This window comes from Somniosus microcephalus, unplaced genomic scaffold (genome assembly GCF_052327205.1).
Source record: "Somniosus microcephalus isolate GS21.2 unplaced genomic scaffold, FLI_Smic_1.0 unresolved_chr2, whole genome shotgun sequence".
Lineage (NCBI taxonomy): Eukaryota > Metazoa > Chordata > Chondrichthyes > Squaliformes > Somniosidae > Somniosus > Somniosus microcephalus.
In genome coordinates, this window is record NW_028225180.1 from 89,673,805 (window position 1) to 89,688,819 (window position 15,015).

Sequence of the window (15,015 nt, forward strand, 5' to 3'; positions counted from 1 at the left end):
TCCTGACATCTGGGCCTTTTTTGAAAAATCATGATGTTGGTTTTCTTTAGATTTACTGTTAGAGCCCAATTTTGGCAGTATTTGTCGAGTAGGTCTAGTTGTTGCTGTAATCCCTGTTCTGTGGGAGACAGCAGAACCAGGTCGTCCGCATAGAACAGGGATTTCACTTCTCCATCAAGGAGACGGAGACCTGGTGACTCGCTTTGCTCCAGCATGTCTGCTAATTCATTTATGTATATGTTGAACAGGGTCGGGCTCAAATTGCAGCCCTGTCGGACGCCTCTTCTCTGGGTGAAGAAATCGGTGCGTTTGTCTCCAATTTTGACCCCGCATTTGTTTTTCAGATACATTGATTTAATAAGGTCATAGACTTTGCCCCCTATTCCACACTGAAGAAGTTTATAATAGAGCCCTCCGTGCCATATAGAGTCAAAGGCTTTCTTGAAGTCGATGAAACAGGCGAATATTTTCCCATTTTTTGTTTGGTGTATATGTTTTTCAATGAGGGTGTGAAGGGTATAGATATGGTCGGCGGTGCGGTGTTTTGGAAGAAAGCCTATTTGGTTTTTTCTGAGGATATTATGTTTGTTAAGAAAATCAAGTAATCTACTGTTTAGAATACTGCAGAATAACTTCCCTAGACAACTGTTGACACAGATGCCGCGGTAGTTATTTGGGTCTGATTTGTTTCCGCTTTTATATATGGGGGGAGATTAGTCCTTGGCACCAGATATCGGGAAAACAGCCTGAACGTAATATGATGTTGAATAATTTGAGTACCGCACCCTGCATCTCCATATTGCTGAACTTGAGCATTTCATTTTTGATGTTGTCTGGGCCACAGGCTTTCTTTAGGTGGAGAGATTTTGTTTTTGTGGCCAGTTCTTTCCATGTGATTGGGGAGTCTAGAGGGTTTTGGTTGTCTTTAATTGTTGCTTCTAATGTGTGGAGTTTTTCTGTGACCTGATGTTGACTTGGGTTTGTTTCGTTTATTGGGATGTCTTTGTAGAGGTTTTCAAAATGTGTTCTCCAGATGTCGCCATCTTGGATTGGTAATGCTTGCAATTGTGTTGTACTCAGGTTATTCCACATTTCCCAGAATTGTTTTGGATTGGTGGAGTTTTCAATTTCTTCGAGTATTTTGTGGGTATAGTTTTGTGTTTTGTTCCTAATGGTGTGTTTATATCTTTTGAGGGTTTCATTGTATCTAGTACGTAGGTCCGGATTGTTTGGTTGCCGATGCTTTTGGTTTGATATTTTTCTCAGGTCTTTTCTGGCATTTTTGCATTCGTGGTCAAACCATTTCTTATTTTTATTTTGTCTTTAGTGACTCTTCCTCTTCTGTTTCACGAGGTCAGCTTTACAGCTGCCTCATGGAAGATCATATTTATATCCTCTATGGCCATGTTTACACCATCTCTGGTGATCTCATATAGATTTTCTTTAAATTTTGAAATTTTACTTGTGAGATCAGGTGAATTTAGTGCTGTGATGAATTTATCTCCACTGTCTGGGGCCCATCTGTATGTCTGGTTTATTTTATGTAGCTTAATGGGTTCCTTTTTTGTGTCTGTAGTTTGGGCAGAAAGTTTAAGGTACACATTTATTTGGTTATGGTCTGAGAGGGGGGATTGCTGCCTGACAGTGAATGCGTTGATATCGCAGGGGTCCAGGTCAGTGATTGTATAATCCACCACACTAGACCCAAGAGTTGAGGAATATGTGAGTCTCCCTAAGGAGTCCCCTCTGAACCTACCGTTAACTATGTACAGGCCTAAGGCTCGGCAGAGTTGCACTACCTCCCTACCGCTTTTATTTATTACACAATCGAGGTTGTTTCGGTTTGCGATGGCTGGTGTGACATATAGAGGGGTCTGGCCAAACACATGGTTGTTGCCCTGTGGGTCTATGAAGTCAGGTTCACATCCTGTCCTTGCATTTAGGTCCCCACATAGTAGCACCTTTCCTTGGGCCTGGAAATGGCTGATTTCCATGTGGAGAGTGTCAAATATCTCCTCTTCAAAATATGGCGATTCTATCTCTCTATCTCTCTGTCTCTCTCTCTCTCTCTCTCTCTCTCCGTCTCTCTCAAATTCAAATTCAAATTCAAATTCAAATGCTTTATTGGCATGAAAGTTTACAGAGAACCATATTGCCAAAGCTTACATAGCAAAAAGGTACATTTTCAAACATTCTGTAGGTGTCAATCGATTTGACATTTGTTGGGTACATACAATATTACTTTTAAACAATATTAATTTTAAACAGTCTTTGTACTTCATTTGGTACGTTCAATATTAATTTTAAACAGTCTTAATTTTAAACAGTCCTCAGGTTGTGACATGTTGTTACATATTTGGCCCCAAGGTATGGTCTGTCTCCTTCTCCCAGGACTAATCTCAATTTTGACAGGTCATCCAATTCCTTGAAATCTGGGGTTGTTTGGCTTAGCTTGTTGAATAATATGTTTCTTGATGTGTTGAATTTTTCGCATTTTAGGAGGAAATGCATTTCTGTTTCAACCTCGCCGGCCAGACATTGATCGCATATTCTATTCTCTCTAGGCTGCCAGGATTTCTTGTATCTGCCTTTTTCAATTTCCAGTTGGTGGTCGCTTAGTCTGTACCTGGTGAGGGTCTGTCTCTGTTTTGTGTCTCTGATGGTCGTGAGGTAGTCTGCCAGTTTATATTCTCTTTTTAGGGCCCGGTAACATTCTAATCTGCTTTGGCTTTCGGTTATTTTGTTCCAATGTTCCAGGTAGGTTTCTTTGCATTGTTTAATGATTTGGTTCACTCGGATTGGTGTTTGGACGGCTGTGTTGGTCTGTGGTTGGTCAGGGTCCGGCTGAGTACTTAGTTTCAGTAGCAGCTGACTCAGGGGACTCTTTTCTGGGTTTAGCTCTTGGGTCTGAAATGCTTTGAAATGAAGGGTGTCTGGGGAGCTAGATTTGAGGTGATTTAGGAAGTTTAGTGCTCGTTTTTGGATGTTTATTATCAGTGGGTATCTGCCTAGTTCGGCTCTGCATGCATTTGTTGGCGTTTTTCTTTGGATGCGAAGGATGCTTCGGCAGAATTCTGCATGTAGGGCTTCTATTGTGTGTTTTTCCCATTTGGTGTAGCTTTGGTGATTTAGCGGGCCCCATACTTCACTACCGTACAGTGCAATGGGCAGGATTATGCTGTCAAATATTTTGAGCCAGATTTTGATTGGGATTTGGATGTTGTAGAATTTTCCTTTTATTGCATATAGGGCTCTTCGGGCTTTTTCTTTTAGTGCATTCACTGCTATGTTGAAGCTCCCTGATGCTGTAATAGTTAGACCAAGGTAGGTGTAGCTCATAGTGTGTCTTATAGTGGTATCACTGAGGGTAAACTGGTATTTGTTTTCCTGACATCTGGGCCTTTTTTGAAAAATCATGATGTTGTTTTTTTTTAGATTTACTGTTAGAGCCCAATTTTGGCAGTATTTGTCGAGTAGGTCTAGTTGTTGCTGTAATCCCTGTTCTGTGGGAGACAGCAGAACCAGGTCGTCCGCATAGAACACTCTGTCTCTCTCTGTCTCTCTCACTCTGTCTCTCTCTCTCTGTCTGTGTGTCTCTCTCTCGAGTCTCTCTCTCGATTCTCTCTTTCTCGAGTCTCTCTCTCTCTCTCACTCTCTCGAGTCTCTCTCTCTCTCCACCTCTCTCCGTCTCTCTGTCTCTCTCTCTCTGTCTGTCTCTGTCTCTCTCTCGCTCTGTCTCGCTCTCTCTCTCTCTCTGTCTCTATGTCTCTCTCTCTCTGTCTCCCTCTCTCTATCTCTATGTCTCTCTCTGTCTCTCTCTCTCTCTGTCTCTATGTCTCTCTCTCTCTCTGTCCCTTTCTCTCTGTCTCTCTCACTCTGTCTCTCTCTCTGTCTGTGTCAATTCAATTCAATTCAATTCAAATGCTTTATTGGCATGAAAGTTTACAGAGAACCATATTGCCAAAGCTTACATTGCAAAAGGGTACAGTTTTCTAACATTCTGTAGGTGTCAATCGATTTGACATTTGTTGGGTACATACAATATTACTTTTAAACAATATTAATTTTAAACAGTCTGTACTTCATTTGGTACGTTCAATATTAATTTTAAACAGTCTTAATTTTAAACAGTCCTCAGGTTGTGACATGTTGTTACATATTTGGCCCCAAGGTATGGTCTGTCTCCTTCTCCTAGGACTAATCTCAATTTTGACAGATCATCCAATTCCTTGAAATCTGGGGTTGTTTGGCTTAGCTTGTTGAATAATATGTTTCTTGATGTGTTGAATTTTTCGCATCTCTCTCTCTGTCTCTCTGTCTCTCTCTCTGTCTCCCTCTCTCTCTCCCTCTCCGTCTCGCTCTCTCCGTCTCTCTCTCTCCGTCTCTGTCTCTCTCTCTCTCTCTATCTCTCTCTCTCTGTCTCTCTCTCCCTCTCTCTCCCACTCTCTCTCTCCCGCTCCGTCTCTCTCTCTCTCTCTCTCTCCGTCTCTCTCTCTCCGTCTCTGTCTCTCTCTCTCTCTCTATCTCTCTGTCTCTCTCTCCCTCTCTCTCCCGCTCCGTCTCTCTCTCCCTCTCCGTCTCCCTCTCCGTCTCTCTCTCTCTCTCCGTCTCCCTCTCTGTCTCTCTCTCTCCCTCTCTCTCTCCATCTCTCTCTCTCTCTCTCTCTCCGTCTCTCTCTCTCTCCGTCTCTCTCTCTCTCTCTCTGTCTCTCTCTCTCTGTCTCTCTCTCTGTGTCTGTGTCTCCGTCTCCCTCTCCGTCTCTCTCTCTCTCTCCGTCTCCCTCTCTGTCTCTCTCTCTCCCTCTCTCTCTCTCTCTCCGTCTCTCTCTCTCTCTCCGTCTCTCTCTCTCTCTCTGTTCAGTTCAGTTCAGTTCAAATGCTTTATTGGCATGAAAGTTTACAGAGAACCATATTGCCAAAGCTTACATAGCAAAAAGGTACAGTTTTCCAACATTCTGTAGGTGTCAATCGATTTGACATTTGTTGGGTATATACAATATTACTTTTAAACAATATTAATTTTAAACAGTCTTTCTACTTCATTTGGTACGTTCAATATTAATTTTAAACAGTCTTACTTTTAAACAGTCCTCAGGTTGTGACATGTTGTTACATATTTAGCCCCAAGGTATGGTCTGTCTCCTTCTCCTAGGACTAATCTCAATTTTGACAGATCATCCAATTCCTTGAAATCTGGGGTTGTTTGGCTTAGCTTGTTGAATAATATGTTTCTTGATGTGTTGAATTTTTCGCATTTTAGGAGGAAATGCATTTCTGTTTCAACCTCGCCAGCCAGACATTGATCGCATATTCTATTCTCTCTAGGCTGCCAGGATTTCTTGTATCTGCCTTTTTCAATTTCCAGTTGGTGGTCGCTTAGTCTGTACCTGGTGAGGGTCTGTCTCTGTTTTGTGTCTCTGATGGTCGTGAGGTAGTCTGCCAGTTTCTGTCTCTCTCTCTGTGTCTGTGTCTCTCTCTCTGTCTCTCTCTCTGTCTCCGTCTCTCTGTCTCTCTCTCTCTGTCTCTCTCTCTCTGTCTCTCTCTCTCTGTCTCTCTGTCTCTCTCTCTGTCTCTCTCTGTCTGTGTCTCTCTCTCTCTCTCTCTCCGTCTCTCTGTCTCTCTCTCTGTGTCTCTCTCTGTGTCTGTGTCTCTCTCTCTGTCTCTCTCTCTGTCTCTCTCTCTGTCTCTGTCTCTCTCTCTCTGTGTCTCTCTGTCTCTCTCTCTGTCTCTCTCTCTGTGTCTCTCTGTGTCTCTCTCTGTCTCTCTCTCTGTGTCTCTGTCTCTCTCTGTCTCTCTCTCTCTGTCTCTCTGTCTGTCTCTCTCTCTGTCTCTCTCTCTCTCTGTCCAATTCCAATTCCAATTCAAATGCTTTATTGGCATGAAAGTTTACAGAGAACCATATTGCCAAAGCTTACATAACAAAAAGTACAGTTTTCCAACATTCTGTAGGTGTCAAACAATTTTGACCTTCGTTGGGTACATACAATATTACTTTAAACAATATTAATTTAAACAGTCGTTGTACATCGTTGGGTACATTCAGTATTAATTTTAAACAGTCCTCAGGTTGTGACATGTTGTTACATATTTGGCACCAAGGTATGGTCTGTCTCCTTCTCCCAGGACTAATCTTAATTTTGACAGGTCATCCAATTCCTTGAAATCTGGGGTTGTTTGGCTTAGCTTGTTGAATAATATGTTTCTTGTTGTGTTGAATTTTTCGCATTTTAGGAGGAAATGCATCTCTGTCTCAACCTCGCCGGCCAGACATTGATCACATATTCTATTCTCTCTAGGCTGCCAGGATTTCTTGTATCTTCCTTTTTCAATTGCCAGTTGGTGGTCGCTTAGTCTGTACCTGGTGAGGGTCTGTCTCTGTTTTGTGTCTCTGATGGTCGTGAGGTAGTCTGCCAGTTTATATTCTCTTTTTAGGGCCCGGTAACATTCTAATCTGCTTTGGCTTTTGGTTATTTTGTTCTAATGTTCCAGGTAGGTTTCTTTGCATTGTTTAATGATTTGGTTCACTCGGATTGGTGTTTGGACGGCAGTGTTGGTCTGGGACTGGTCAGGGTCCGGCTGAGTACTTAGTTTCAGTAGCAGCTGACTCAGGGGACTCTTTTCTGGGTTTAGCTCTTGGGTCTGAAAGGCTTTGAAATGAAGGGTGTCTGGGGAGCTAGATTTGAGGTGATTTAGGAAGTTTAGTGCTCGTTTTTGGATGTTTATTATCAGTGGGTATCTGCCTAGTTCGGCTCTGCATGCATTTGTTGCCGTTTTTCTTTGGGTGCGAAGGATGCTTCGGCAGAATTCTGCATGTAGGGCTTCTATTGTGTGTTTTTCCCATTTAGTGTCTCTCTCTCTGTCTCTGTCCCTCTCTCTCTCTGTCCCTCTCTCTCTCTCTCTCTGTGTCTCTCTCTCTCTCTGTGTCTGTGTCTCTCTCTCTCTCTCTGTGTCTCTCTCTCTGTGTCTGTGTCTCTCTCTCTCTCTCTGTGTCTCTCTCTCGGTGTCTGTGTCTCTCTCTCTCTCTCTGTGTCTCTCTCTCTCTCTCTCTGTGTCTCTCTCTCTCTCTCTCTGTGTCTGTGTCTCTCTCTCTCTCTCTGTGTCTGTGTCTCTCTCTCTCTGTCTCTCTCTCTCTCTGACCCTCTCTCTCTCTGTCTCTCTCTCTCTGACCCTCTCTCTCTGACCCTCTGTCTCTCTCTCTCTCTGACCCTCTCTCTCTCTCTGTCTCTCTCTCTCTCTGACCCTCTCTCTCTGACCCTCTCTCTCTCTGTCTCTCTGACCCTCTCTCTCTCTGTCCCTCTCTCTCTCTGTCCCTCTCTCTCTCTGACCCTCTCTCTCTCTGTCTCTCTCTCTCTCTGACCCTCTCTCTCTCTGTCTCTCTCTCTCTCTGACCCTCTCTCTCTCTCTCTCTCTCTCTCTCTGACCCTCTGTCAGTTCAGTTCAGTTCAGTTCAAATGCTTTATTGGCATGAAAGTTTACAGAGAACCATATTGCCAAAGCTTACATAGCAAAAAGGTACAGTTTTCCAACATTCTGTAGGTGTCAATCGATTTGACATTTGTTGGGTATATACAATATTACTTTTAAACAATATTAATTTTAAACAGTCTTTCTACTTCATTTGGTACGTTCAATATTAATTTTAAACAGTCTTACTTTTAAACAGTCCTCAGGTTGTGACATGTTGTTACATATTTAGCCCCAAGGTATGGTCTGTCTCTCTCTCTCTCTCTCTGACCCTCTGTCTCTCTCTCTCTCTCTATTTCTATTGTTAATTTCTGATCTTTCTGGCTCTGAGCTCAGGGGGCGTGGCTCCGCTTCCTATTGAGCGATGCAATTTGTTACTTTCCTGCCGCCTCCCATTGGTTCCCTCAGATCGCGTGACTAGGACACCAGGAAGAGAAACCCCAAAACCAGAGTGAGGAAAGGGTGTGAGTGAGTGAGAGAGAGAGAGAGAGAGTGAGTGAGTGAGTGAGTGAGAGAGAGAGAGAGAGTGAGAGTGAGTGTGAGAGAGTGTGTGAGAGAGAGAGTGAGTGAGAGAGAGAGTGAGCGTGTGAGTGTGAGAGTGAGTGAGAGAGTGAGTGAGAGAGAGTGAGAGAGAGAGAGAGAGTGAGTGAGTGTGAGAGAGTGTGTGAGAGAGAGTGAGCGTGTGAGAGAGTGAGTGAGAGTGAGTGTGAGAGTGAGTGAGTGAGAGAGAGAGTGAGCGTGTGAGAGAGTGAGTGAGTGTGAGAGAGTGTATGAGAGAGTGAGTGAGAGAGAGTGTATGTGAGAGAGTGAGTGAGCGTGTGAGAGAGAGTGAGTGAGCGTGTGACTGTGAGAGAGTGTGAGTGTGTGTGTGAGAGAGTGAGTGTGTGCGAGAGAGTGTGCGTGTGCGAGAGAGTGTGAGTGCGTGCGAGAGAGAGAGTGTGTGGGAGAGAGAGTGAGTGTGCAAGAGAGTGCGTGCGTGTGAGAGAGAGAGAGAGTGCGTGTGCGAGAGAGAGTGCGTGTGAGAGAGAGAGTGCGAGAGAGAGTGCGTGTGCGAGAGAGTGTGTGTGCGTGCGAGAGTGTGCGTGCGAGAGAGAGAGTGAGTGTGCGGGAGAGAGAGAGCGTGCGGAAGAGAGAGAGCGTGAGCGTGCGGGAGAGAGAGTGTGCGAGTGTGCGTGAGTGTGAGAGCGGTGTGTGTTGGAGTTTAGAAATGACCGGACAGCCTAGTGTTGGAGGGACAATGCGGAGAGATGTGAGGGAGAAAAACATACCGGAGACAATTGTCCGCGGTGATGGACGGGGAGCCACACTGGCAGAGCAATACTGGCAGGAGCTTTGTCCAGGCACTTGCCCTCTGACCTGGGCACCAGTCCGAATGTCCTCTCTGTAACAGTGAATGTCCCCGAGGCAGTAATTTAATCTCGAGTCTCTCTCTCTCTCTCTCTTCAGTCCACCCTTCCAGAGGCTGCCAAGGACATGTGATGGAAAAGCACTTCCAGATCGGAGAGACTGACCTGGACCCCTTTGATGGAGATAAGTGGCCAACACTGGGCGAGAGCTGGCTGGGAGAGGGCAGCGGGACCGTTGAGCAATGTTCCGAAGCAGCCAGAGGCAGGCGTGTAGGAGGTGGGGAAAATTTCCAGCCACGTCGTCTTACAACTTGGGAATAACCGGGATCGGTGCCGTCACTCGTGCTCCAGCCTGTTGGGAGTCTTGGCCTGCGCCCACTTCTGTACAGATGTGTAAGAGGGGGGGCAAACGTCAGCCCGGGGCTCCTGCCTCAGACCTCAACCCTGCTCCTCCTTCTTGGGGGGGCGGGGGGGGGGGGCTCTTCTAGCCCCCTCTCAGTGGGTAGCACTCGCTCGCTCTCGCCTCAAAGTCAGAAGGTTGTGGGTTCGAGCCCCACTCCAGGGACTTGAGCACATCAAGCTAGGCTGACACTCCCAGTGTAGTACTGAGGGAGCGCCGCACTGTCGGAGGGGCAGTACTGAGGGAGCGCCGCACTGTCGGAGGGGCAGTACTGAGGGAGCACCACACTGTCGGAGGGGCAGTACTGAGGGAGTGCCACACTGTCGGAGGGGCAGTACTGAGGGAGCGCCGCACTGTCGGAGGGGCGGTACTGAGGGAGTGCCGCACTGTCGGAGGGGCGGTACTGAGGGAGCGCCGCACTGTCGGAGGGGCGGTACTGAGGGAGTGCCGCACTGTCAGAGGGTCGGTACTGAGGGAGCGCCGCACTGTCAGAGGGTCGGTGCTGCGGCGCTCCCTCAGTACTTCCTGATCATCTGTTCAGCTGTGGCTGTCTCCTTCACCGGGGGGGGGGGGGGGGGGGGGCTTCTGTCCCTGGACCAGGGTTTATCAAAGTGAGAGCTGTGTCAAGTGTCTGAGCTCCACACTCGCTCCAACGCTGCTGGTCTCTCTCCTCTCTCCCCGCAGACGCCGAGACGATCGCGTTCCAAGATGGGGTCCCCCAGGCTCGTAGGGCAACCCTGCCTGAAGTTGAATTACTGGAGGTGGTGCCGTCTTTCCGGGGCCGGACTCAGTCGGAGCCGGCCAACTTCTGGATCGCCGTGCAGTACGGGCGGGAGCTCCGGAGGATGAGCGACGAGTTCATCTCCACGTTCACTGAGAATAAGGTTGGTCCTCCCACCTCCCATCTGCAACGCGGCAGCAGAAAGACTCCCATTTCCACAGATTCCCCACCTCAGGACGTCCCACTGCGCTTCACAGACAATGAAGTACTTTTTTTGAAGTGTGGTCACTGTTGTAATGTAGGAAACGCAGCAGCCAATTTGCGCACAGCAAGCTCCCACAAACAGCAATGTGATAATGACCAGATCATCTGTTTTAGTGATGTTGGTTGAGGGATAAATATTGGCCCCAGGACACCGGGGAGAACTCCCCCTGCTCTTCTTCCAATAGTGGCCGTGGGATCTTTTACATCCACCTGAGAGAGCAGACGGGGCCTCGGTTTAACGTCTCATCCGAAAGACGGCACCTCCGACAGTGCGGCGCTCCCTCAGTACTGACCCTCCGACAGTGCGGCGCTCCCTCAGCACTGCCCCTCCGACAGTGCGGCGCTCCCTCAGCACTGCCCCTCCGACAGTGCGGCGCTCCCTCAGTACTGCCCCTCCGACAGTGCGGCGCTCCCTCAGTACTGCCCCTCCGACAGTGCGGCGCTCCCTCAGTGCTGCCCCTCCGACAGTGCGGCGCTCCCTCAGTACTGCCCCTCCGACAGTGCGCCGCTCCCTCAGTACCGCCCCTCCGACAGTGCGGCGCTCCCTCAGTACCGCCCCTCCGACAGTGCGGCGCTCCCTCAGTACTGCCCCTCCGACAGTGCGCCGCTCCCTCAGCACTGCCCCTCCGACAGTGCGGCGCTCCCACAGCACTGTCCCTCCGACAGTGCGGCGCTCCCTCAGTACTGCCCCTCCGACAGTGCGGCGCTCCCACAGCACTGCCCCTCCGACAGTGCGGCGCTCCCACAGCACTGCCCCTCCGACAGTGCGGCGCTCCCACAGCACTGCCCCTCCGACAGTGCGGCGCTCCCACAGCACTGCCCCTCCGACAGTGCGGCGCTCCCACAGCACTGCCCCTCCGACAGTGCGGCGCTCCCACAGCACTGCCCCTCCGACAGTGCGGCGCTCCCACAGCACTGCCCCTCCGACAGTGCGGCGCTCCCACAGCACTGCCCCTCCGACAGTGCGGCGCTCCCACAGCACTGCCCCTCCGACAGTGCGGCGCTCCCACAGCACTGCCCCTCCGACAGTGCGGCGCTCCCACAGCACTGCCCCTCCGACAGTGCGGCGCTCCCTCAGCACTGCCCCTCCGACAGTGCGGCGCTCCCTCAGCACTGCCCCTCCGACAGTGCGGCGCTCCCTCAGCACTGCCCCTCTGACAGTGCGGCGCTCCCACAGCACTGTCCCTCCGACAGTGCGCCGCTCCCTCAGTATTGGCACTGGGAGTGTCGGGCCTGGATTACGGGGCTCGAGTCTCTGGAGTGGGGGTTTGAACCCATGTCCTTCAGACTCAGAGGCGAGAGAGAAATCCGCCGATCCACGGATGACACGTGAAGACTGGCCCCCCTTGAACAAGGAGGGGGAGGTGTTGCTTAGGGAGCTGTAGCCCAGCGCGACCCTTCAGCAGAGTGGCGGGGGACGGAAGGGGGAGGGTGGGAACACCCCCAGTAACCTGGGCGATCGGCCATTCAACCCCTCGGTGCTTTTCTCCCGACACAGGGGCTCCGCCTCTCCAAAAGTGCCGGCGCCATCATGAGCAGTTTCTACCGGAGGATGACCAATTTCTTACCCGGCTCGGGCGCTCCTGGGCGCCGGCAAGCGGACGATCGCTGACTGATGCCGCCCACCCCCCATCGACAGCCGAAGTGTCCCACATTCGTCGGTCAGGACTTTCATGTGTGTCAAGTGTGTGTGGGTGAGGTGGACTGCCGCGGATTTTAACACGCCGTCTCGCCATGGCATTCGATTCAGCAGCCAAGATGCTCGTCCCTCACTTTCCGTTTGTTGCTTTTTCATCTCTTCCTCCTCCTCTTGCAGGGAGGATGTTTCCCCTGGCTGGGGGGCGGCGTCTAGAATGAGGGGGTCACAGTCTCAGGATACGGGGTAGGACATTTAGGACAGAGATGAGGAGGAATTTCTTCACCCAGAGAGTGGTGAACCTGTGGAATTCTCGACCACAGAAGGCAGTAGAGGCCAATTCATTAAATATATTCAAGAAGGGGTTGGATATATTTCTTAAGGCTAAAGGGATCAAGGGATATGGGGAGAAGGCAGGGACAGGGCACTGAATTTGGATGATCAGCCATGATCTCATTGAATGGCCGACTCCTGCTCCTATCTTCTATGTTTTCTATGTCCTGTGTGCAGTTTTGGTCTCCATACCTAAGAAAGGATATACTTGCCATAGAGGGAGTGCAGCGAAGGTTCACCAGACTGGTTCCTGGGATGGCAGGACTGTCGTATGAGGAGAGATTGGGTCGACTAGGCCTGTATTCACTCGAGTTTAGAAGAATGAGAGGGGATCTCATTGAAACGTATAAAATTCTGACCGGACTAGACAGACTGGATGCAGGGAGGATGTTTCCCCTGGCTGGGGGGGTCTAGAACGAGGGGTCACAGTCTCAGGATACGGGGTAGGACATTTAGGACTGAGATGAGGAGAAATGTCTTCACTCAGAGGGTGGTGAACCTGTGGAATTCTCTGCCACAGAAGGCTGTGGAGGCCAATTCATTGAATATATTTAAGAAGGAGATAGATAGATTTCTAGACACAAAAGGCATCAAGGGGTATGGGGAGAGAGCGGGAATATGGTATTGAGATAGAGGATCAGCCATGATCATATTGAATGGCGGAGCAGGCTTGAAGGGCCAAATGGCCGACTCCTGTTCATAGCAACCCCCCCCAACCACAGGTGCTCTGGCCATTGTACCGGCCTGACTCGGATCGGCCTAAGACTGGGCCGGGCGGTGCGGTGGGGGGAGGGATAGAGCCCGGGATCGTCCTGCCCTGAACCACTCCATATGGGGGAAGCACCATCACTCTGTGCCGTGATGCCCTCCACGGATGGATATCCCGCCGACTCGTGTCCAGGCTCTTGAGTGATGAGTGGCTGGTGGGTGAAGTGCCCCAGGATCTATCATTGAATGTACCAACAGGCCATTCGGCCCGACTGCTCCGTGCCGGTGTTCCTGCTCCACTCGAGCCTCCTCCCACCTTCTTCATCTCACCCCATCAGCATATCCTTCTATTCCTTTCTCCCTCGTGTGTTTATCCAGCTTCCCCTTAAACACATCTATTCGCCTCAACCCCTCCCTGTGGTAGCGAGTTCCACATTCTCACCACTCTCTGGGTAAAGAAGTTTCTCCTGAATTCCCGATTGGATTTATTAGTGACTATCTTATATTGACGGCCCCTAGTTCTGGTCTCCCCCACAAGTGGAAACATCTTCTCTACGTCTACCCTATCGAACCCCCTTCATCATTTTAAAGACCTCGATCAGGTCACCCCTCAGCCTTCTCTTTTCCAGAGAAAGGAGCTTCAGCCTTTCCTGATCGGTATAACCTCTCAGTTCTGCTATCATCCTTGTGAATCTTCTCTGCCCCTTCTCCGGTGCCGCGATATCATTTTTGTAATAGTGAGACCGGAACTGTGCACAGTGCTGTATTAATGCGTTTTTTCGACACTTTTCCATTTCACTGACTTTCGAGTCCATTCTGTGCATTTAGTCGTCCCAGTTTTTGGTGGAGTGACGTTGGGAGTTGTTCGCGTATGGCGGGGACTTCGAGGAGCGCTGGCCGGTGTGCCGAGCGGCACCCCCCTGCCTGTGCCTTGTGCCCCAGGTTGTCTTGTCCTTCACACCGAGTGCCTGATCTCGGTCAGGCGGTGGGCGCCTTGGGCTGTGCTGCGGCCAAATCTTGCCTTGCAGTCAGACCGAACAGCCAGCTCGTGAAGATGCTGCTGCTCTCTCGTCGGGGCACGATGCCCGGTTTGCAGAGGTGGGTGAGGGGTAGGGAAGTGGTGCCGGCTTTATCGTATTGGGATTAGGTCCACGGCAGGGGCCCCGGGAGCGATCTCGCTTCGGTGATCGGCCGCGATCTTATTGAATGGCGGGCAGGCTCGAGAGGCCGTATGGCCGACTCCTACCTCTTACGTTCACTACCGGCACCGTTGCCGTAAGACAGGCAGGATCCAGCCTTGAGGCGGTACTTCCACAGTCGAATAATCTCGCTTGTGACGAATTGGGGGTGGGGGGGGGTGGTGCTTGTGGGAAGAGACCCTGTATACCCATACCCTGGGGAGGGGAGGGAAGAGAAAGACTGGAGGAGGAAGAGTATCAACTTAAGATGCAATTTAACGATTTAATTTTACTGTACAATACTGTTGGTAAGGGAATGGGGAGTGAAAGCTGTTTGAATTGGGATCTAATCATCCCCTGGAGCAGATGACTGAACACTGCCCTCGGAAGAAATTCGCAGATATCCACGACCGTTTACACTGGAAGCTTTGGTCTGGATATCTGACTTGGATAATGGTATTTAATTTGTTTTGCTACTACCATTTGAGATTAATGAAATCCTTTCGTGAGAAAGGCTGACTGTGAAGGAACTCGGTATAGACCAGTTCATGCATCCCCTCCCAAACCAAGCATCACGATTTTTAAATGTTCTAATCAATGGCTTGCTGTAACTAAGCAATGTAGTTATAATCCAATAAACCGATTTTTAACCTGTGCTTCTGTTGTGCATGTATCTAAATCTTAATGAGTTTTAAAATAAAATACAGGAGCTCTGGGCGGAACTCGTGCCTGTTTTTAATGTTGTTCCTGATTATTTTTTTAACCAGAAAATCTGTACCCTGCAAACTGACCGTTGCCGCCAGTGCGTCCCTTACTCTCTTCCCACCCTGGTCGTTCCCCTTGGTAAACATTTCAGCTCACCTAAACTCACACCAAGTCCTGTCACACCCCCCCCCCCCCCCCCCCCCCCAAAACCGCTCGCTGACCTATGCTGGCTTTAACGTTCACTGTAATTTTGTTTTAGAA

The 15,015-nt window shown here is 49.6% G+C and overlaps 1 protein-coding gene across 2 annotated transcripts; it reads left to right on the top strand.

Annotated features, from left to right (window-relative positions):
* Nucleotides 1-7,848: 7,848 nt before the first annotated feature.
* Nucleotides 7,849-14,771, top strand: LOC147092981 (bcl2-associated agonist of cell death-like). 2 transcript variants are annotated; one of them, XM_085976325.1, is made up of 4 exons: nucleotides 7,849-7,914; nucleotides 8,910-9,086; nucleotides 9,894-10,093; nucleotides 11,693-14,771. In XM_085976325.1, the coding sequence occupies exons 2-4, from the start codon at nucleotides 8,942-8,944 to the stop codon at nucleotides 11,804-11,806; spliced, it is 459 nt and encodes a 152-aa protein (XP_085832451.1). In that variant the 5' UTR covers nucleotides 7,849-7,914; nucleotides 8,910-8,941; the 3' UTR covers nucleotides 11,807-14,771. The 2 variants fall into 2 exon arrangements, with proteins under 2 accessions (XP_085832451.1, XP_085832452.1); XM_085976326.1 differs by lacking the exon at nucleotides 7,849-7,914 and adding an exon at nucleotides 8,038-8,712.
* The last annotated feature ends 244 nt before the right edge of the window (nucleotides 14,772-15,015 follow it).